Raw genomic sequence first — 24391 nt, forward strand, 5'->3', positions numbered from 1 at the left:
TGCACTCACCTTGGCGGGGGAGTGGGGGGGGGGCGCGGTGGCTTCTGTGAGAGGCTTAGTAGGTAAAATGGAGCAGTTGGGGCTGGGGGGACTTTGAATACCAGTAGGGAACTGAAGGAAATTCTCTGCAGAGAACTGAAGGCAAGGATAGTAATGACAAGTGAAGAGTAATGAAAAGATGTGTGATGAAAGGGGAAAACAGTTTCAATCAAGCAGATTGAAAAAAAATATCAAAGAGCTGGAAGGGACCTTAGAAAAGATTCAGCCCTTTCCTCATATTTTACAATCACAAGTAAGCCCTGGAGTTTTGGTAAACTTGGGTTGTCAGGGCCAGAGCTGAGCCCCGCTGGAACCCAGGTCTGACTCCCAGTCTGATGATTCTTTTTTTTTTTTCATTGTCACTGCAGTGTTTTCCAAACTGAGGACCATGATTCATTGGTTGCTCATGAAGTTAAATCATTGGTTCAAGACTGGCATTCTATTTTTAAATAATGAAATATGATAGAAAGGAAAATACCATCGTATTACCTAGTAAGGGTAAATATTTCCTGAAACCTTTTAGTTATCTATGTATATATGTAGGGAGTTGCAGAGTAAAATGTGTTTATGTGTTTCTTAGTGTGGTTCCTAGTCCAAAAAAATTGAAAAATGCTGGTGGTGGAAAGCTTTTGAGTTGGAGAAACCTGAATTCATAGCCTCAGCTGTGCTGTCTTACCAGCTTTGTGACTTCAGGCAAGTAACCTGACTTTTCCAAGCTTCAATTTTTCTTCGCTCAGGCCTGGGACTAACAATACTGTAGAGCAGCTGTATGGTTCAGTGAGTAACTTGCTTGAAGCATGGGGATTCTGGTCTGTCTGCTCCATGCTGGCAGTGATTTGGGTCTGGGTTTGAATATTGGAAGGAGCCTCCTGGTATGGAGTTTGGGCTTCAGGAACCACAGTGAATTACCAGCGTGGATGCATTATGCATTTGCTTCTGGGCTTGGAAACTGGAAAGATAATTTATTCCTGTGGGTTCTGATACACTCTCTACATCTTGACATTCACCTCGCTTTTTTTCTGTTAGAATCAGAATTGCTTATTAAAATAAGTGGTTTTCTAGCTGGCCTTTAAAAAAATTCATTTGAATAAAGTACTATTACTTTTTCCCCTTTTCAGTGAGAAAAAAATTTTTAAGGCTTTTTTCCCCTCTTCTAAGTGTCTCTGCCAAAGCATGATTTTTTAAAAAGTTTTTAAAAAAATGTATTTTTATTGATTTCAGAGAAGAGAGAGGGAGAGAGAGAGAAACATCAGTGATGAGAGAGAATCATTGATGGGCTGCCTCCTGCATGCCCTACATTGGGGGTCAAGCCCACAACCCAGGCATATTCCCTGACCTGGAATTGAACTGTGACCTCATGGTTCATAGTTTGATGCTCAGCCACTGAGCCATGCCAGCTGGTCCAAATCATGATTTTTTAAAAATTTTATTTTATTTTTTTCAGTTGATCAGCATAGCGAGGTTCTCTTGCCAGGTTCTCCCAAATCATGATTTTTGAATTAAAAAAGATAAACTTATGGAGAGAAGTTAAAACTAGAATTGACATTTTGGATGGTGAGTAGTTGAATCAGAATTTACTGGGTCTGAACTAAAAATAAAGGATTTTCATGTGAATTTAAGTCAGGTATCCTTTAGAATTAGCTGGTCGTTGCCTTCTACTGAAAGGAGAAGAGTTCTTCTGTATGATCCTCCTGTACTCGTTTCTTCCCTCCCTCTCCTCCTCCTACCTCTGCCTCCCTGCCCCGCTCCTTTCTGGCCAGCTCCATCCCATATTTGTAATCCCGCTGGAGAGCAGAGAAGGAGCCTCATCCCAGATGAATTGGGCCAGGGGCTAAAACACTGCCATAAATCTGCAGCTCATTTTAATGCCACGTTAAAACAGTGTGAGCGGCTGGTTTCCGTGGCCCCTGCCCTCTTTCTTTATGGCCTTCTTTGGCTCTTCTTTTTAAAGAGGCCCTGTGGAGTAATTTTAAAGTTCTTATCAGTTTGCTGACAGCTATATGGGCCTTTCTGCCGAGTCCAGGAGCTCAGGCAGGCGTGTGAAACTTCTGATATTAAAATTGGAGGAAAATGCCAGGCAGAAGGGACTGGGTGGTGCAGCCGTGATTTGGAGGTAAAAGACTAGCAAGATCATTAACCTTTGCAGGTCCGGAACTTCGCCATTGCGGGATACATTTCTCTTGGTTGGTAGGGGCAGGGCAGTAAGGGTCAGGCAAGGGAGGGTTTCCCAAGGGCTTTTATATTCATTCTGATTAGAAATGCCGTCTGTTGACAGTTTGAGCTTTCAAGTTCCCGCAAGTGAGCTGGGCAGCCCTGAAGAGTTAGGGGAACCAGGTTTACAATGTATTTTTTTCCCTAAAGGCCGTCTGGCTGGCTAGACCTTTGCACGCCTGTCTTCGCCAGCTCCGGCTTGTTGTCTCTGTGTCCACAGCATCACTTATCAAATTTAAAGGGACTTTCATCATTCTGCTTTGCTGCCCTATTAGACCCGATTGCTAACCCCCAGTAATCCTCCCAGAGTGCTCCCTGGAAACGCCAGGCCCCCTATAAATGTCAGCCTGCCATGCGTGGCCCTTTTACTCTCCCTCACAGAGAAGCGACTGGAAGCTGCTCCTCCCTCTCCCCTACCACTCTTCCTTTCTTTCTTTGCTGGAAAGCTCCGGCAGCAGACAGCTGAGGGGAAGGAAAAACCATTACCTGGATCTAGGCCAGCAGCTTGATGGGAGCTTCAAACTCTCTGGCATCTCCTGACCAGAATGTTTTTCCAGGCATTTCAGAGAGTGCATCCTTACCCTCCTCCTTTCAGCTTTCCAGCCTCACTTTCCAAAGGGGTGGGGTGGATGGGATATGCCCTCACGATGGGCTTCATCTCTGCCTGTCCTTTTTCTCCTAACTAAAGCTTTTAGGAAGAGGTTAGTAGAGATAAGCAAAATCCAATGGATATATATTTTCAACTGCTCTGCCCCTTTTGGCACAAACCCGTTACTTTTTTTTTTTTTTTAAATAGTTTTGGTCATGAGCAGTTTTGCAAGTGTGTTCAATTTAAAATACCCATTTAGCTTGAGGTTGGGGCAAAAAGCGAGGAATCTTTGTAGTAAGTTAGTGAAATTATAGCACTGTTGATCTAGGATTGATGATTTTCATTGAGCAAACAATAAAAAAAATACTGATTTGTTTTATTACTTGTGTAGCTCCTGTGGGGAGGGTAATTAGGTATAAAAACCTAATACAAGCAATAAAACAAAACAAGGCCCCAGACTCCAAAGCAATAGAACTGCTTTTTTGTACATTTCTGGGGACTGAATTGATACCCTGTAATTACTAAGAAGTTTAGTGAACTGGGTGCTATTGCTTATGGCATAATTTTAACAAATTTATTAAAATAATAAATATCTTGGAGGTTCTTAATAAATACGATTATTATTCTTCAATACACAGCCTTTTCAAGGGTCAGGGTAGATGCCTCATTGGGCATTGGTTAGGTTAGAGAGCTCTCTCTAAAGAAAACCATGGATTAATCCCTAGTAGTAAGTTCCAAATATGGGGTGTTGCTCCAAAAACTGGCCTCTGTAATAAAAGTATTAAGTATTAACTTGCAGCTTATATAAGAATTGTCTAACACTTTGGGTCTGATTTCCCACAGGGTAGGGCTATTTGTGAAGCATTTCTGAGAAATAATTACTCCCTGCAGGAAAAGTAGTCCAGGCTTTGTGAATTCATTATATACCTACTCAGAAAATATCTAGGTTTGTTTATAAAACAATAACATAAATATCAAGTGTTGATATGTTTTATAAAGAATTCATTGTTTCAAATCTTCTGTAAGGGTTAAACTAATCTGTAGGATCTCTGCCTTCATTTATAAATATTATTTGGAGCTCCAGTGGCGCAATCGGTTAGCGCACGGTACTTATAAATATTAATACGTATGACTAGAGGCCCGATGCCTGAAATTTGTGCAAGGGGCTTGGCCCTCGCAACCGCGGTGGCTTGCCTTGGCCCCCACAGCCCCAGCTTCATCTGGAAGGTCTGGTAGTCCAGAAGGATGTTTGGAAGGTCATTTGGCTGTCCTGTGCACCAAAAGGTTGCCAGTTCAGTTCCAGGTCAGGGCACATGCCTGTATTGCAGGCTCAATCCCCAGTAGGGAGTGTGCAGGAGGCAGTCAATTAATGTTTCACTCTCATATCGATGTTTCTCTCTCTCCCTCTCCCTTCTTCTCTCTCTACAAATCAATAAAAAAAATCTAAAAAAAGTTATTTAATACTGAATCAGATCAGGATTGGTATGGAAGTAGCTTCACAGAAATCATTTCTGATATTATAGATACCTCTCTCCTTGTAACTTATAAGGGGAGAGGTAACTAAATATAACTTAATTTGTTATATTTAAATATGTACTTCCAATTTTATTAAGGAATTTAATGGCAGGGGAGCAGTTCACTTGTTATCTTTCAGATTCCAATACTATTTACTAAACGGAGCAAGTGTTTTCTTGTCAGGTATTTGAAGTCCATATATGTAGTGAAGTGTTTTTAACTTTAGGTTATTTTCACCAGGTCTTGATCTTCTAAATGTACCATTTGTATTCTAGGAAAAGCTTGCAGTTTTTGGTTTCAGCCGCAGACTGAGGGCTGAGCTCTGCAATGAGGCATTTTGGCATTTGAGGTGAACGACTCAAGGTGGTGGCAGACGGAAGGGTCAGAATAGCATCCTGAAGGATTCAGCACAGTGCGGAGGGAGCAGCGGTCCTCACTGTACTCCGATTGGCTTAGAATAACCACAAATCAGTGTTCTCCCAAACCTCTTTGCTTAGCAGGTTGTAGGTAACTTTACATATGACCTAACAGCAAGCATAATCTTTGGAAATCTTTTTGGCATAACTGGCAGATGGGAAAGTATGGAAGAAGATTTCAACTGTCTAATTAGTTACCATAGCTGTTTTTAACTGTGAGATGAAGGGAGGATCAAAATTCCCTGTGGGATTTTCAAGCTTCACATATCTCTCTCACTGTCACTCAAATTCCTAAATGCTTTCTGGGCTAGGGGGTATGGGTGTGGATTTCTCTCTAGAATCTCTGCCATGATGAACCTGAGTTACTCTTACTTGTGGGCATATTGTTAGCCTTCAGGTGAAAAAAGTGGGGAGGGATTGAGAACCTCTGACTTAGCATGTGGAGCTATTTCAAGCTTCTCTGTCTGTTCAATTTTGGGAACGTACCTTGGGGTTTCTACTCAGAATCAATAGGGGAGCTCACATTGATGACACTTAATCAGAAGGTGGGGCTTTCCAGCAGCAAACAGCTGGTAGAGGACTCCTGTGTGGCTGTCAGGGGAGCAGTGACACTGTTCTCGATTTCTCCTTTCCTGGGAGTGCACAGGAACAGTGAAGGGCTCTCATGAGCTGACTGCTGACTTAGTGTCCCCAGCCAATTAAAGAACCTGCCAAAGAAATCTCCTTACCTTCTCTGGAATCGTTACATCATGGGCAACAGTAGAGGAGAGAACGCCACCCTAACGTGGCGTGACATGATGACAGCTTTGGGGATGACATAAGTTTCCAAGTTCTGTCTTCTTAGTCCCTTCACATATTGTGTTTGTGTGTGTATCTTAATTAAAAGAGGCAGGCAGGCCTTTCAAGTGTGCCTGGTTGGAGTGAGGCTTGTTTTATATTTGCCTTCTCTAATCAAACAAACGAATGCTTGCTTTCTCCGGGTTTTAACATAGCAAACATGGGAAATCTCACCCCAGGCAGATTCCTTTGCAACAAGTTGACCCAAGTTATGCTCTTATTTATTTATTTTTGATGACAGATCCTGATTAAAGGTTTCCAATCCACGTTTCAGCTCTTTCATGGGAGCCGTCAGGACAGAGCCGGTCAGCTGCTAATCACTACCCAGGCTCCCCGACCGGACCTAGGGAACAGTGGGACCCAGAGGCGTAGATAAGTCTGAAGTCTGGACACAGCAGACACGAGTCCCTCGAGTCCCTCGTCTCTTAGCTGGGAAGGTTTGACCAAACACAATTTTATTGGTCAGTGGCTCCTGCTTTAGTAACCTTTCACCCCTATGGTTCTCGGTGGTGCAAGCCACTGGCCGGCCTTGCCTTTGAACTCCTCATGGCTCCTGCCACCTCAAAGGCTCCCAGTCAGAGGCTCCTGTTTTGCTTGGGATCTCTCCTCACAGCAGGATGTCAGCAGTTGGGAAAACTGATCCATCCTTAGAACATTGACATATCTGAAGGTGATACCCCTGAGACTCGAAACCTATGGCTTTCTATTTCAGGAGCTGTCTGTCATATGTCAGGAAACATGACTCAGGCTCCCCCTTTTCCTCCTCGATCCCTTCTTGTTTCCCATAGGACAGGAGATCATAACATGGGAGCATTCCCTACGAGTATTCACAAAGTCCTCCCCTACCTTCAAGCTCTTTCACCCACTTTCATTCTGACTTGCCCCGAGTAGCCTGCATTTTTAAAGAATTTTCCTTTTAAATAGGACTAAAACATGAAAATCATGTTCATGCTTGGTGTCTGGAAGCACAATGATAAAGATGACATACTGAAAAAATAATGGGGTTTCCATGTTCCAACACAGGCTTCTAGATCAGAGGAGCCCTTCTTGTGAGATAGCCCTGCAGTACTTTTCACTGCCTTCTTGGTTCCATTCTACCTTTTGGGAAAATTAACATCTTGCAAGAAGACAGAAATATCATGGACTGCCCTCCCACATCTGCTTGGCTTCCTGCCTAAGGAACAGGAGTGAGAGCTTTAGCATTGAGAGGCAAACCCAGGGACCCACGGATGTTAAATGACTTCAATATAGCTTCTCTGGCAAGAAATCAAACTTCTCATTCTAAGAATATTGATAGCGAGTGCCTCTTATTCATGATGCCTTTAGCTTAGAAAAGGAGCAAATGATCTCCGTTGACATCCTCTACTTTTCTGGAGTTCAAATAGAATATTATTGAAATCTTTTGTAAAAAGGACATGCTGGCAAGGTCTTTTCCTGCCTCTGAGCAAAGGTTGAGTTTTTAGCAGCCCATCCAGGTTTCAGAAGAGCCAGGCCTAATTTTACCACTGTCTTGCTTAAATTTCCCAGTTGGCAAAGGGAACGGGGAAATCAACATTTCTCCTGTGTCTGGTGCTGTATGGGGAGCTTCCTCATGAAAATTTGATGAGCTACTTGTTATTCTAATTTTTATAAAGGAGGAAAGCAAAAGTTAGAGGTTAATTGATGGCCTGAGGTTACAAAGTTTATGTAGCTGACTTGGGATTGGGTAGAATTTGTGGCATGTGATTAAAAACTATGAAGTTTATTTATAACGCTCTATTTTTCTTTGTTTTGGGCACCTTTTGAACTTCTATAATCATCTACACTATTTATTAAATGCCCATGTTTGGTAAGACACTGTACATGGTTCAGAACTGTACAAACCATGGTCCTTGTTCTCAAGCAGCCAGCAATCTTGAAGGGGGAGGTATGCAATGTCACTAATGTCTATATTAGTTCGCTAGGGGTGCAGCACAAAGCGTCATAGAATGCGTGACTTAAGCAACAGAAACTTATTTTCTCACAGTTCTAGAGGCTGGAAGTCCTAGATCAAGATGTCAGCAGGGTTGGCTGCTCCTGAGCCCTCTCTCCTTGGCTTGCTGATGGCCACCCTTTTGCTGCCTCTCTGCGTGTCATCCCTCTGTGCATAAGCACCCCAGGGCCTCTCTGTGCGTCCAAGTATCCTCCTCTTAAAAGGACAGCTATCAGATTGGAGTAGGGTCCACCTACAACCTTATTTTAATGTAATCACCTCTTTAAAGCCCTGTCTTCAACTACATTCAAATTCTGGGGTACAAAGGGCTCCAACATATAAATTTTGAGGGGTCACAGTTCATCCCATACCAATGTCCATATAAGGTACAACAGCCAAAGTCAATAGGTGTCCTTTATTTTTATTTTTTAAAATTTCTTTATTAAGTTATTACATAAGTGTCCTTATCCCCACATTATCCCCTTAGCCCCCCCACTCATGCCCTCACCCCCCTGTTGTCTGTGTCCATTGGTTAGGCCTATATGCTTGCATATAAGTCTTTTGGTTGATCTCTCCCCCTTTCTCCCACCCTCCCCTACCTTCCCTCTGAGGTTTGATGGTCTGATCGATGCTTCTCTGTCTCTGGATCTGTGTTTGTTTATCAGTTTATGTTGTTCATTCTATTCCATAAATGAGTGAGATCATGTAATATTTATCTTTCTCTGACTGGCTTATTTCACATAGCATAATTCTCTCCAGTTCCATCCATGCTGTTGCAATGGTTAAGAGTTTCTTCTTTTTTTACGGCAGCATAGTATTCCATTGTGTAGATGTACCACAGTTTTTTAATCCACTCATCTGCTGATGGGCACTTAGGCTGTTTCTAAATCTTAGCTGTGGTAAACTGTGCTGCTATGAACATAGGGGTGCACATATCCTTTCTGATTGGTGTTTCTAGTTTCTTGGGATATAGTCTTAGAAGTGGGATCACTGAGTCAAATGGGAGTTCCATTTTCAGTTTTTTGAGGAAACTCCATACTACTCTCAATAGGTGTCCTTTAGTGGCTCCTACTGTGGAATCCACTTCTGAGGTGTTTTTTCCTAATCCCATTCTCAGCTTCTTAGCAGGTATGAGCAGTAGCAATAAGGTACACCAAAAAGGTGGGTGGGGTGGAATGGGTAAAGAATAATCTTTTTAAAATATGTTTTTATTGATTTCAGAGAGGAAGGGAGAGGGGGAGAGAGATAGAAACATCAACGATGAGAGAAAAGCATTGATCTCCTGCCTCCTGCACGCCCCCCTACTGGCGATTGAGCCCGCAACCTGGGCATGTACCCTTGACCAGAATTGAACCTGGGACCCTTCAGTCTGCAGGCTGATGCTCTATCAAAACAATATAAAAACTGAGCTAGGGAAAATGCTCAGTTTTTCTATTGTGTTTTTGGAAAGGTTCTTAGCAATGAGATTTTTTTTCATTGAAATTTGAAATATCACAATTCATGTTTTAATTAACAGAAAGGGAAAGTTCAAAGTATAGGAATATGCACCAGATTGAGAGCTTTAGGACTTTAAAAATGCTTGAAAATTTAAAAAAGATTTAACAATGCAGAAAACCTCTTTTTGTGATAAAGATGATTCTTCGTTCTTAATCTTGTGTCATTCAAGATTGATTTGGGTGCAGGAGAAACGGAGGATAGTAAAAGAAAAAGATATATAAAAATATTGTACTTCTGTTTCTATAGAGATTATTAACTATAACCATACATGCCTACTATTTGTTGACTCATAAATACATCCTCTGGATCAAACCACACAACACACGCCCCAACTCATACATGTACACTTGGGCCTCACCTTGTCCCATGTTCTAGTTCTTTCTCTGTATCCTTTCTCTGATGATAGCTCAGGGTTTTAAACTCTTTATAGGAATCAAGCATGTAGTCCGACGCCATGTGAGTTGTAAATACATACTGACCCTTGAAAAAAACACCTGGTCTGATTAAACACTAACAAACTTAAGCAAGTGCCCTATTTTGCCATTAGAAAGTATCGCCCTAGACTTCATCATTTAGACCTCTTTCTCACATTTTTGTGATAACTAAGGAATATATGCTGTAGCCATTTTCTCTGATAAGTAAGTGGAACTAACTCTATATTAAATCTGTAATCACTTCCCATAAATATGAATGCTGAGACTGGAGGTGAACAGAGGAAAGCTTTGCTTCTAAGTGGGCGAAATGTGCTTGTATATGAACCTTTGAGAATTTTCCCACGAGCACTTTTTCAGAATAGTATTTGGGTACCGGTCCATGTACTTGCTTGTTTTTCTAATCTTTGAGTGACTCATAGTTTGGAATGGAAGAATGAGATCGAGAATTCCTAGGAACTGAGCTATCCAAAGGGAAAGTTGTGTCTTCAGCTGTTCACTTGGGATAGGACTGCTCTGATGTTGAGAGTTCTTCAGAAATTCTTGGGACAGTGCTAGGGAGACATTGCCTGGGACACCATGTAAAAATGTCTTCATCGAAGTGCCAGGAGAAGGGGGGAAATGAAGAGGTGGCTAGCAAAATGCTAGGCATGGAGAAAGTTAGATTTAAAGAGGTAAATACCTTGTAGCCAGCCAAGAGACAAGGTTTTGAGCAAGTTCTCAAAGTTCTGAGAAGGGTGAGAAAGAGAAAAATCCATTTAGTGTTGCACAGTTCCATAACAGCATTTGTTAATATTAAGGTGATTTTTTTCTTTTCATTCCCTATGTGCCAACTGGATAAAGACTATTTTAAACAAGACAAAACAACAACAACAAATCTGTGGATTCTAAATTCTAGTATATTTTTAGAAGGCTGAGAATGTGGGAATGAGGTAAAAATAAAATTGAGACTAAATCCTAGGAGTTACTAATTCCTAGTAAGAATCATGGGCTCTGTATGGGATCCTGGGAGAAGAGCAAAACCATGCTCACTAAGGTGTGACACGGTGGGTCTTGCACTGGGCCGTGGCTGCATTTAAATGGGTTCTCAGCTCTTCCCTAGGAGCAGCACAGCTTAAAATAGAGACCCTACTGGTTAAGCCACGTCTAGTCCTGCATTGTTGCTGCTGCTGGGAAAAATGAGTGGTGACATTGACAAGGGCATTCTACCTTAATCCATTCCTGTTTTCCAAGACACTTGAGCCTCACTCTAGAGGGGCTGCAGGACACCAGTGTAAAGAAGTCATGAGAACCCCCTTTAGTGGGACTAGTACATTGTTAGTTTGTCTGGGAAGGTAAGTTCCACCCCCTAAAACATCAGGGAGTAGAGAATACATCCTGACTTTTGTGTTAAAATTGTCAGATGAATTAGAAAAAGAGGTGATGGATGATGGGGAGTCAGCTGAGTCTATCAGAAGGACTAAGAATAATCTGGACTGTGAGAAGTTGGGGTAATACTAATTCGTGTATGTGTGTTTGTGTGTGTGTGTGTGTACACGCGTGTAATCTTACTGGGTATTGCTGGGATGTGAGAGTTTGGTTTTCTGTTGTATTTATTTTAAAAATGATTTTGTAGCTGGTTACTTTATACATTTTTACTTTTAGCACTGGCACATTTTTAGCTGATTCTCGAGGGTTTTCTTAATCGCAAATCTATGCAAAGCTGTAGGGTTTATTTTCAAATTTCTTTCCTTTCTGTTTTCTTATTATAGTAATTTTTTAGATTTATTTCATTTCCAAATTACAAAATTGGATACTAAATTTTTGTACAGTAATGCGTTGTACATCAGAGTAAAGTATTAGATTAAAAGCATTGAAATTTCAGAGATATTTGAGGTCTTTAGCATATTTTACATCTAATATTTTTAATAAAAATTGGCTATATGTTTTTCTCTTTTAAGTAGATGAGATATGTTATCAGGCTTCAACTTAATGTTATTAATTTTAGTGAAATTATTAATGAGGAAAGAAAATGTTTTAATATTTTCTATCAGCCACAGATCCCCATAGATTTAAGGATTTTAATAGAATGCCATACTGTATATAAATAAACTAGGTTGAAAAATTTGTAAGACTCAGTGAATTCAACTTCATGGTTTTTATTTCTTTCAAAATACACTAAATATAGTGTGCTAGCCCCAGCTGGTTTGGCTAGTGGATAGAGTATCGGCCTGTGGACTGAAGGGTCCTGGGTTCAATTCCGGGCAAGAGCACATACTAGGGTTGTGGGCTCGATCCCCAGTAGTGGGTATGCAGGAGGTAGCCGATCAATGATTCTCTCTCATCATTGATGTTTTTCTCTCTCCCTCTCCTTTCCTCTCTGAAATCAATAAAAAATGTATTAAAAAAATAGTGTTCTAATTTTTTTGGTACTCCTTCCTCCAGGAGATGGAGCTTAATTATCTTCTCATTGACTTTGGACTGAACATGGTGACATGAATAGAATATGGAATGGGAACAGTAGTAACCTTATAATGGAGAAACCTCAACAGACCCCGTCTTAACCAGGTTAATAACTTCACCTGTAATAAGTCATGTTGATATCAGATATCTCCCAACACGATGTGAAGAGAAGGGCATATCACCTGTAGTATTCTCTAATATCCATAACCTCTAATAATTAGAAAACATCAGATCAATCCAAACTGAGGGACAGCCTACAAAATTCCTGACCATTTCAACTCAAAAGTGTCCAGGTGATGAAAGATGAGGAGAGACTGAGAAACTGTCACAGGTTGGAGGAGACTAAGGAGACATGACAACTAAATGCCATGTGCTGTCCTGGGTCAGAGCTCACAGGAAAAGCCCTTAGAAGAAAACTGAGGAAATCTGAAAAGTCTGTGGTTTAGTTAACTTCTCAGTTTTGATCATTATACCATGGTGAGGCAAGAGGCTAACATTGGGGGAAGCCCTGAGGGGGACCTGGGGGCTCTGCACTACGATTGCACCTGTTCTCTAAGTCCAAAATTATTTCAAAATAAAACGTTTAAAAAGAAAGCAGTTACAACTTTTTTTTATATATATATTTTATTGATTTTTCACAGAGAGGAAGGGAGAGAGATAGAGAGAGTCAGAAACATCGATGAGAGAGAAACATCGATCAGCTGCCTCCTGCACATCCCCCACCGGGGATGTGCCCACAACCCAGGTACATGGCCTTGACCGGAATCGAACCTGGGACCTCTTGGTCCGCAGGCTGACGCTCTATCCACTGAGCCAAACCGGTTTCGGCAGCAGTTACAACTTTTCATGGTAAAGAAGTAAAAAACACACACAAATATTTACATTTACCAAAAATTGTGAAATGAACTCTGCTTCCTGTTTTGTGAACAAATGTCTGTGGTTTTGGGTAAAATTCCAGTGAGTGTGATATGTGTGGGTTCCTCAAGTGCCGTGTTCAAGTGATTGAGATGATGGGGCTGCAAACACTGTCCCCGAGGATGGAAAAGGGCCTTGAGAGAGATCACAGACTTCCAGGGGGAGGACGAATGTGGAGAGGGCAAATAAAGCAGCTTCGTGTGGGAGGAGAGAAAAAAGCACACTTGTATTTTATGTAGTAACTAAATTAACAAGATAAATGTTTTAAGAAAAAAGTGGTGTACTGATAAATCCCAGGTATTGTAGCCTTTTATGTTTCAGGAATCCCTTTTTATTTTAAAGAAGGCAAGTTCTATTGTTGTTTATTGAATCTTTGAGTAAAGGTGTATCAAATACTTGTGTACTTCTCCAGAAAATCTGGTCACATGGGCATTGTACAGTTTTCTAAAACCTTCGCCACATGAGAAGTGCCTGTGAGTGATTTTGTTGATATTCTTTCCCCTAATTTTAAGTAAGTTGTCATCTAACTCTTAAGTTTATAAAAATGGAGTAAGCAAAAGAAGAAAGAAAACCGGTCTTGTTTGTGGCCATTCTCAGCTAGAAATCAGGGTGCTTGGAAAGTTCCTCATGAAGGGCCTTGGCTCCCTGCTCCTGCGCGCTGGCCCTTATGGCACGAACGCCCGCTGCATGGGAGCCTTGAACAGGCAGGGATGCTCACGGTCCCATTTGTCACAGCAAACAAAGGAAAGGACGTGGGCGCCTTTCGTACATGTGTTTGGAAAGACTTGGAATCCCTTTGGAAGTTTCAGATTCATCTTCAGACACAGCTTTGAAAAATTAATCCACGAGGTGTGGAAATATTTTCCAGCCCTTCGCCTGAAATAAATGGTCTGTCAGTGTGAGTGTGTTAAGAGAAAGTTTCCTATAGCTCACATCTCTTGAATTTCCTAGCTGCTCAGAGGCAGAGTACTTTTGCATCTTTAATGGTGCAGCTGTGTTTTTTTTTTAAGCTTTTTGAGGGAGAAGGTGAATGTTTTATTTAGTTTCCATCTCTCTACTGAAAACCCCCACCAGTCATGCAAGTTGCTTACCTTTTTCACTAGAGTCTTTAACTTACTACTAATAATTATTTTCAAAGTCCTTGTCGGATAGTTCTACCATCTTGGTCCTCTTTGGGTCTGGTTCTTTAGACAGCTTTGTATTATGGCAGTGGGTTGTTTACTCTTGTTTTTTTGTTTGTTTGTTTGTTTATTTGTTCCTGATAAATTTTGGTTGAATGATGGACACTCTCTGTAGAGAAACAGGAGACTAAGGTAAATGTTGTGTCCAGAAACGGACACACCGCTTCTTCTGTCAGGCCATGCATGTGGGAGGTTACTCACTCTGGTCATTGGGCTGGGTTTGGGTTTTCCTGTTGCTAGACTTCCGTTCAGCACACCCCAGACTCAGATGCCGCCAGCCGTCAGCTGCTGCTACTGTGTTATTAGTGTGGGCCCGAGGACTGAGGTTTTTCTGACTTCCCACCTCACCCTGTGCTTCCATAGGCCCTGCTACCTGTGCCGCCAGGAGGTCTTCCCCCTCAGCGGGAGACTTTCACTGCTTTGTGTGAGGTGCTGGCTCTTGATGGGAGCAGTAGCATTCTCCCTACCCCTCCGGCCCAGCCTCAGTCCCAGGCAGGCCCATTTGTGGGGCCTTCTCAGAGTTCCTGCTTCTTCTGCCCGTGGCAGCTGTCTGCCGCAGGGAATCTTGGGTTGGAGAGTGCCCTGCCCCTCTCTTACTAGTAGCTGACCTCTGCGTGGTGTCAGAGCAGGACCCTGATCTGTGTAAGTTTTCTAACTTGTCTTCCAGGGACCGGTGGCTTTTGCTTCTGCTCCCACTGGGCGTGTAGCCTAGTCTGGGATTCCTGGTGGGAGGGTGGCTTCCTCAGCGCAAGGCTTAGGGTGTAGCTCGCAGGGGCTGTGGCTTCAACCCTCCCCAGTGGCAGGCTGCCTTTCCTTCCTCTCCCAGAGGCAGTGCCTCTGTGCCTGACCTTGGGTTGGGAGCATTTTCTGCTCCTCCCGCAGCAGTTGAAAAGCCTTTGCTTTGGATAAGAAAAAACTCCAAGAAATGGGCAGGGATTTTAGATGTGTGCTGTTCAGGACTCTCTTTGGTTTCCTTCCCTTCTGCAGTCTTTCTCAAAAACACCCACTAGAATAGAACTTGCAAATGAATGTGGACTACCCTGGGTTTGGAGCTTCCACAATGTTTTACTAGCCCACTCAGTTTTAAGAATTCGTTAAAATTTTAGTTGCCTTCTTTGGGTGCTTTTATGGTAGCCACCTCTCCCTTCCATACTCTTCCAAAGCTGAAATCATGTTTGTCCCATCTCTCCTAGAGGAGCTTGTCACCTTCTGAAATTTTGTTTTTCTCCCTCAAGTCCACGTCCCTCATATTTCATCTTTTAAAATTCTGTATACAAGATGCAGTCATTATTATTAAATGATTATTTGCCCCTTTAACTTCGTGGGTTGGAACTTAGAAGATTCGGAAAGTTCCGTGAGTTGCCTGTGCCTCCTTGTGCCGATGAGGCAGTATTGTTGGGTGGGTTTGTTCTTTCAACAAACACTTGACTGACTGCTCTTTGACAGGCACTGTGCTAGAGGCTGGGAATTCAGTGTGAGCAAAGCCAGATGCATTCCCACGCCCATGGTTTCTGCAGAAGTACTGTCCTCTTCCTTGAAAGCATAGAGAGTCGGCTACAAGGCACATGTTATTGGTTGCTGTACTTGTCATTATAAAGTTCTGTCACACTCCCATTTGATGTGTTTTTATTATTTCTAACTCTACTGTCTGACCAGTTGGATTTCTTTACTGTCTATAAGAATTGAGATGGCTGGAGTGTAACATTGAGATCCTATTCTCTCTTCTTTCTTCTTCCATTCCCAACACAAAAAGTGTTAACGGCATTCTAATGTAAGTGACGAAGACCCTAAGAGGACAGGATGAATGTAAGTTTTGAGGAGAGACCTAACATTTTCTGATTGTCTGTTTTGCATTAGGACTTTATAAGAAAGAAGCTTCATAAACCTCATCTCATCAATCATTAAAGCTTCATGAGATAGGTGTTAGGAACTTCATCTCACAGATTTCAAACTTGAAATTGTGCAAGATGCTCATAGCCATGGCTCTTTATGCTATACTGCACTGGCTTCCTTTAAACTTGTATTATTGCTGTTAGTTTTATGGTATTGAAAATCAGAGACATTAAGTACATTTAATTGATGTATAAATGTAATTTCAATTTGAAGTACCTATTTGCTTATGGTCACTTTAAGTTGGCCTAATCCTTGCCCTTGAGGAACTTTATTATTCTCGTGCTTGAAAGCATTCTAGGAACTTTGTAATTTATATGCTTTGGAGTGTGCATGTTTTATAAAATTATGGTGGTATTTGTTTAATGAAGAAAGGTTAAACACTGTGTCCACGTTTATGTTGGTATGCCAGTTCACATGTGACTTACCGCTTCAACTGTGTAGCTCCCACAGCATAGGGCAGGGGTCAGCAAACTTTTTGACTTGAGGGCCACAATGGCTTCTTAAACTGGACCGGAGGGCCGGAACAAAAGCATGGATGGAGTGTTTGTGTGAACTAATATAAATTCAAAGTAAACATCATCACATAAAAGGGTACGGTCTTTTTTTTTTCTTAGTTTTATTCATTTCAAGCGGGCCATAGTTTGCTGACGGCTAGTGTAGGGTGACTGGGGCTTTTGCATAGCTGGAAAGAATCCCTCATTTAAACTTTTCAGATAGAGATAAATGTGGCTCATGTTTTAAGGGGGAAAACCCACCCAAACATAAGCTTCTGCATTTGGGTATGGCCAGGATAGCTGCAAACTTCTTTCTACCGACAAGTGGCTGCCATTGCGTTCTGGAGGGGCTGTAAATTATAATGCTCCTAAATGCTTCAAGGTGGTACAGAGATCCCGCAGAAACAGTTAAGCCAGAGAAGTTCACTTACCCTCAGGTTGAAACACTTGCGCTATGATTATTGGCAAAGCTTGCTTCCGTAGAGTGACTGCCATTTGGTGTACAGAAGGAGATGATTTGAGACATCTTAAATGAGAAGCTCTGTCCTACAATTGTGCCTTTGGCTGATATTCTAGGTGGATTTGTTACCAATCATTGTTTCCTATAAATCCCCAAGGCTGCTGTCTCCACTGTGATTAAATATGATCATAAAGCTTGAAATTCTTAAGTTTGAGCATGGTTTAATTTGAATATGATTTAAAATGAAAAGAACATATGATGATGGACCCATCTAGGTAGAAAGGAAAGTAAATTTTAGGATGTGAGTATTAATGTGTGGGCTCATGCTTCTTAGTGCATTTTTATACCTCTCAGTTTCTTGAAAAAGAACTATTTCCTAAAACTTACCATGTGCTGATACTCTGAATTCTCTGGAATGGAATAGGGAAAGGTCTGAGTTTAGAGTTAGAGTTAAGATTCATGGATTTTAGTTGTGACTCTGCCACTTAACATCTTTGTATCTCACATATGAAATGAAACTTGTACGTATCTGCTCCGAATAAGGGACAAGCTGGTTATAAAGAGCAGAGGTGATCATGGATACAAAAGTGCTTTGCAGCAGGTAAAACATTCTGACATTTGTAAGGATGCTAATAAAAAAGAAAAAGCCTATTTCTACACCCAGGGAACTCATACTATAGCTGGAGAGAGAAAAGTGATCATCTGAAATTACAGTAAAACAATTATAGGACAGTATATAAGAGGACTAACGTGTAAGGTAAAGGCTGTAAGTGCTGGGGAATTTCATTAACGGGAGATTGTTGATATTTGGGGTGATCAATTAAGGTTTCATAGAGAAGAGAGATTCTTTCAGGTCTCATAAATTGTAAATATTTTGACTGGATGATGGCAGGTTGGGGGTGGGGGAAGCAGCAACGTGAATTTACACAGGAATGAGGTTGGAGAAGCAGCTGCAGGCAGCCAGCCGGCCCCCAGGCTGTACCCAGATGGGAAACTACAAGACAGCTTAAGTCAGATGCCTTTGGAAGCTAAATCTGTTTCAGCTTTTCATTGAATAGGAGAAATTCTCATTGTGATGCTTTTGTCTTTTTCACATAATTAGTGGAGAGGATAGTCACATAACTCAGAAGTTATCTTGGGCTTTAACTGATGAATTGAGGAATTGCTCAGCAACAGAACTAAAGTTGACAAGTCTAGACTAGAAAGTATTTTTTTCCTCCACTTCTTTTGGTTATGCTTCCAATTTCCTCATGTTAAATTTTCATAGTTCACCCCTGTGTAAATCCTAACGGTCTCTGATTTTGAGTGGAATCATAGGTCTCAGTGAAGTTGAGATCATCTAGACCAGCATCCTGCTTTGTTAATAACTTGAGTTTAAACTCTGCTTGGCAAAGAAACTGTCTTCTTTCAGAAGACTATATTGGACGATGACAGAGTAGCTGGTATTGAAGTAACCACTCCTACCAAAAAAAGAAAAAGAAGTATAAAAGCTTATTAAAATAGATAAAACAACAGTGTAGGGACTTTGAAGAGCAACCAGTGCAGTCAGTATTTGAGGGACTGGGATTCCTAACAGAAAGGAAGCACACTCAGGTGAGCTACATTGTCACTCTAGTCTTTTCCCTTAGGGCACATTCTAATTCACAACATAGGGGTATAGAGTCATAGCAGAAAGCAGCAGTACCTCAGGGCTGAGAGCTGGAGTTAGGGCTTAAGAAGGTATTTGAAATTTAAAAGACAGAATGCAAGGGAAAAGGGGACCACAGGGAAGTAAGATAAAATGGGCATGCAATGTCCCTTGAGGTGTTTGCCAACTTCCAAGTGCACATGATCAGAGCAAGACTCCAAGAATCTCTTTAGAAAGAAGCAGCTGGGCGCTTAACAAACAAGCTGTGTAAATCATATATAGTGCTGACAAGATAAAGGTGTGTTCAGGCCTGCCAAGATGGAAGCGTCCTGTTAATTAACCCAGGCTTTAACTGGAAGCTCCAAAGGGCCATACTTTAAGAGTAAGAAAAAGCTGAAAAAAGTGGGGCCTAACAAAACTTAAAACCAACCACTAACAGGATTAAAGTGTTCTGACTGCATTTGCTGTGCCTGACAGAATACATTACACTCTTAGAAGGAAGATAATCTGGATCATCCAGTACCTCAACAGTTTTTAATACACAGAATATCTAGCAAATGAAAAATTAAAAGGCATCCTAGAATTTGAAACCAAATGACAAAATGAAAAGATAAAACAGATAGTAGAAAGAGACTTACAGGTGATTCAGATATTGGTGTTATCTGTCAGGAACTATGTTCAATAAAATCAAAGAATTTCAACAAAGATATGAAATCTGTTTTAACCCCTTCCCCAACAATTTTTTTTGTTAAAAACGTTTCTTTTTCAGACTAATTTTTTTATTTTGGTTCTATATAGTATTTTTGATGCTGGTTATGAAAACAGTTTGTAATTATTTTTTCTTCCCATTTTTGTGGTTAAGAATAGTATTTCCTCAGAAAGTTTCTAGATGAAATTATTTAGAATGGTACGTATGTAGCTGGTTTTTGAAGGTAAAGTTTTAGACGAGTATACTCGTCGACGACTGAAAAAAGAACATTTTGTGAAAATGTGTATACACGTTTCTGCCGGGGAAGGGGTTAAAAAAGTCAAATGAAAATGCTAGAAGTGAAAAATGTAAGAATTGAAAGTAAGAATTTAACACATGAGTTTAATAGCAGTTTAGACACAAAAAGAAGAGAGAATTATTGGACCATGAGAAAATTGGTAGAAAATAATCCAGATTGGAGCAGAGAGAGAAAAAATACAGAAAAGAGAATAAGAGACACAGAATGTAATAAAAACATTTCATATGTGTGTATTTAGAGCCCTAGAAGAAGAGGAAAGTGACAGAACCAATATTTAAAGAAATACTGTCTGAGAGTTTTCTAAAAGCAGTGAAAGACATCCAACCACAGATTGTAGAAAGCTCTGCACTCTTTAGTAGGGTAAATGCAAAGAACCAAACTTAGGCATGTCATGTTGAACTGCTGTAAGCCAAAGACAGAGAAAGCTTAACTGCAGTTAGAATTAAAAGTCATGTTGTCTTCAAAGGAGCACCAGTAAGTCCAACAGCTTTGATTTATTAGCAAAAATTGCATGAAGCCAGAAACAATGAAATTGTATTTATAATGTGCTGAGGAAAAAAGATTCCTAGCCTAAAGTTCTCTATCCAGCAAAGATATGCTTCCAAAGCCAATGTGGGGGGGAAAAGAAATTATCAAACAAATAAAAATTAAGAGAATTTGCTGTCAGCTGACCTGCAGCAAAAACAAACAAACAAAACACCAAACCAAAAAACCCCCACAAAAACAACAAGTTCTTCAAGCAGCAGGAAGATAATTTGAAATGGACGCTCAAATGTGCATGAAGAAATGAAGAATATCAGAAAGGGAAAATATATGGTAAATGTAAATGAAAATTTACTTTTAAAATCAATGATAATGTCTTATGCTATTGAAAATATGTAGAAGAAAAATATTTGGCACTGATAGCACAACAGATGCGAGAGAATAAACAGGTTTTCTTATATTATCGGTAAGTTGTGAAGTTATGAAGTATAATATCATACATAAATCAATGATGCTTACTTTAATTGCTAGGATAGCTACTAAAAGAATAACAGAAGACTAAAAAACCAGCAATCTAATGAAGAAGAAAAACATGGAATAATAATTAAATTTGATCAATTTTAAAGGCAAGAAAGGAGAAATAAAGGACCAAAGAACAGATGAATCAAACTGAATGATCACACTGTAAATAGGACTATATGTACAATTGGAAGGTTGAAGATTTTTGGATGGAATAAATATTAAAATCTATTTATATTCTTTTTACAAGAGACAATTTTGAAACAAGCCTTGAGAACACAAATTTGAAAGCGTGTGGAAATAAAACATATACATGTACATATGTGTACCCACAGGTAGAAAAGAATCAGTAAAGATATCGAATATTTAGACAGCACTGATAATCAACTTACTCCACTTGATAATTATAAAACACTAGAGGGCCCGGAGCATGAAATTCATGCACTGGAGTGGGGGCGGGGGGGATTAGTCCAGGACCATTCGTGGGAAGTCCGCCTGCTGGCTTAGGCCCTATCCCTATCCCTCTTGCAGTACAGGGCTTTTGCAGTCTAGGGCTTTTGCAGTCCAGGACCCCTCGCTTCTTACCACCCACCTACAATGGAGGTGGGAGAGGCTCCCGCTACTGCTGCTGCACTTGCCCGCCCTGAGTCTGGCTTCTGGCTGAGTGGTGCTCCCCCTTTTGGAGCGCAGTGACCACCATGGGGCAGCTCCTGCGTTGAGCATCTGCCCCCTGGTGGTCAGTGTGCATCATAGTGACCGGTTGTCCCGCCATTTGGTTGATTTGCATCTTAGAGTTTTATTATATAGAATTATAATCATCAACTGCAGAATATACTTTTTTATAGATTATTTGCAAGAATAAAGTGCTTAGGCCACAAATCAAGTTTAAATAAATTACAGAGTATTGAAAGAACACTTATATTCTCTGATCTCAGTGCAGTCAAAGTAGAAATCAGTAACAGAGAAATAGAAAACCCCAAAATATTTGGAAATTAAACAATATACTTCTAAAATAACTCATGGTCAAAGAAGACATCACAATGGAAATTAGACAATTTTAACCTAAAATATAATGAAAATGAGATACAAATGTCTGCTATGCATTTAAAATAGTGGATGGAGGTAAATTTACAGCTTGAAATGCACATATTAAAAACAAATATTGAAATTAGTTATCTCAACTTCAATCCTAAGAAACTAAATAAATACCAGTGAACTCAAGTCCTCCAAAAGCCAAGAAAGGAAATGATAAAAATAAGAGCAGAAAAGAAAAAGTAGAGAAGATTAGATGATAAAAAAATCAACAAAACCAAATTTTTTAAAGATTATTAAAATTGATAAGCCTTAGTAAGACTCACATGCAAAGAGAAAACACATATTCTCAATATCATGAACAAAATGTGTATTACTGCAGATTCTATAGGCATTAAAAAGATGTTAACACATACTTTTAGTTTAATAAATTTAACAATTTATTGGAAATGAACATAGTCCTTGAAAAATACTACTTACAAAATTGACCCACACATCAAGATACACACAATTATATGTCTATGAAAGAAAATTAATCCATCATTTAAAACCACAGACAAGGAACACCTAGCCCAGATGGCTTTTTTGATGAATTCTTCTAAACCTTTCAAGGAAGAAATAATGCCAATCTTACATAAAATTTCTCAAGGAATAGAAAAAGAAGGCATATTTTTCAACTCATTTTATGAGTCCAGCATAATCTTAATACCAAAATCTGACTTAAATATTGTAAGTATTGAGCAGAAGTAGTTAGAAAAGAGTAAATATTTGATTCCATTTATATGAAATTAAGTAGTGGACACATTAGAAACCAAAAGAAGGATTCACTCCTAGAGGGGTGACTGGGGCACAGCAGAAGGGGATCCTCTGGGGTGCTGGAATGTTCTCTATTTACCTGGGTAATAGTTATAAGTATGTACGTACATGTAAATTCAGTGAGCTGTGCACTTAAGGTTTCTGCACTTTATGCCATATCTTTAAAAAGACTATAAACTTGCTCTGGTGTAACCATGATATTTTCATCATCACAAAATTTCTCTTATATCTAAATTGAATCCAGTGTATGGGTCCCTTGCTCACATTCTGTTTTGATTGCACTTGATAAATGCACACTTCTGATGGAGCTGGTGTGAACAGCAGGGAGCACTTGCCATAGGCTCCCCCCTCTTTGGGAATAAAGGAATTACCCAGACCCAGCGTCGGGTGCGATAGAGCAGCTAATTCTTCTGCTCTGTCTCACTTGTTTGCTCACTTAAAACAGTGTTGTTTTCTTTACAGGCACGGTGGTTCTGGGAAGCATACTTCCAGTCAATTAAAGCCATTGCCCTGGCCACCCTGCAGATTATCAATGACCGGATCTACCCCTATGCTGCCATCTCCTATGAAGAATGGAATGACCCTCCGACTGTGGTAAGTGAATTCCAGTGCTAGCCACGTGGGGCACGGTCCAGCTGTTGGGATGGGACAAAGGACAATGTACTGAATTTGTAAAGGTTATTTAAATTCTAGCTTTCTAAGATGAGAGTGTGCTGTTATACTTGGGGTCTGATAAGGCCAGCTTAATTCTAAAATGATGATAAAAGTAAGAAATACAAAAGCAGCAGCTTCTAGTTTATTTTAAATGTGCTTAGGAAGACAGTATGTTTATTGCAGAGATCAGCGGGGAGGCTTGGGTCTTGTTGGGAAGGAAGCCTTCCTGATGACTTGCAGCAGCAGTGCTTAGAACTCTTCAAGAGATTCTGTAAATTAATAATAATAGTTTCTATCTTAAGTGCTTACTCTCTGCCTGGGACTGTGCTAAATGCTTTACATGGATTATTTCAATGAATATTTCTAACACCCTGTGAGGAAAATAGCCAGCAAAGGTGATCTAGAGGCAGCATGGATTGCCACGTCACTTGCAGAGGTCCCTGGGTATTCCGGCAGAGAGGTGAAATGATCAGAAGCTGTCCTCAGGGCTTCTTCCTTGCTTGAAGGAGTCACAAGGCCCTTGTGCATTGTGGGGATTGTGGAGTGGCCACACCTTCTTTCACATGGAATATGCCTGAGGCTGAGGGGCTGGCAGTTATTGCTTCCTAGATGCTTTGGAGCACCTGGCTGTCGAGTTCACAGACCCCAAGCTTTCATGTAAGATAACTCCATTCCTCATTCTAATCATTGCTCTCTTTCCAGCCAGCCCTCCTTGTCTCCTGATACGACCTTCTCAATAGTGCAGTATACTGCTGCCTCGTTAATCTTCATATAGGACTCTTCTTTTCTTCCTCCCTCCCTCCTTCCCTCTTGCCCTCCTCCAATCTTTACTAAGCAGTTGCTATGTGTCAGGCACTCCACCAGGTGCTGAAAATGTAGAAAGAGAAGCCAGTCCTTGCCCTCAAAAGAACGCTCCACTAACGTGAGAAGCCAGTGAGTAAGGCTACAAGTGAATGTGAAGTGCTCTCATAGTGGTGTACAGAATGCCGTGGGAGCACAGGGGGAGGCAGCCCTTCTCGGCGGGAGGGGTCACAACACTTCCTGAAGGGATGCCTGAGAGGAAGTGAATATAGGCTTTAGGGTAAAAATGAACAAAACAAAACCTTTCTGTTCTGCTTGAGGTAAAGTTTACTTCTGTTCATCTCCTTCCTTGAATCCATTACCAAAGATAAACTTACAAAATGTTTGTAGTCACACATAAGCATCTACACTAATAAAACAGAAAAATGGTAATTGGCGTACGACACTACCCTTTTCATTGGCTAATCAGGGCTATATGCAAATTAACTGCCAACTAAGATTGGCAGTTAACTGCCAACAAGATGGCGGTTAATTTGCATATGTAGGCACAATGCAGGGAGGCGAAAGGGAAAGCAGGAAGA

The 24391-nt window shown here is 40.6% G+C and overlaps 1 protein-coding gene across 2 annotated transcripts in view; it reads left to right on the forward strand.

Annotated features, from left to right (window-relative positions):
- EXT2 (exostosin glycosyltransferase 2) overlaps nucleotides 1–24391 on the forward strand; it is a 119103-nt gene that overhangs the window by 26361 nt on the left and 68351 nt on the right. For both annotated transcript variants that reach the window (XM_015569508.1, XM_006772243.2), the window contains exon 7: nucleotides 22818–22949. In XM_015569508.1, the coding sequence (XP_015424994.1) occupies nucleotides 22818–22949 (132 nt within the window). The remainder of the gene's footprint in view (nucleotides 1–22817; nucleotides 22950–24391) is intronic.

Source organism: Myotis davidii, unplaced genomic scaffold, assembly GCF_000327345.1.
Source record: "Myotis davidii unplaced genomic scaffold, ASM32734v1 scaffold265, whole genome shotgun sequence".
NCBI classification, from domain to species: domain Eukaryota; kingdom Metazoa; phylum Chordata; class Mammalia; order Chiroptera; family Vespertilionidae; genus Myotis; species Myotis davidii.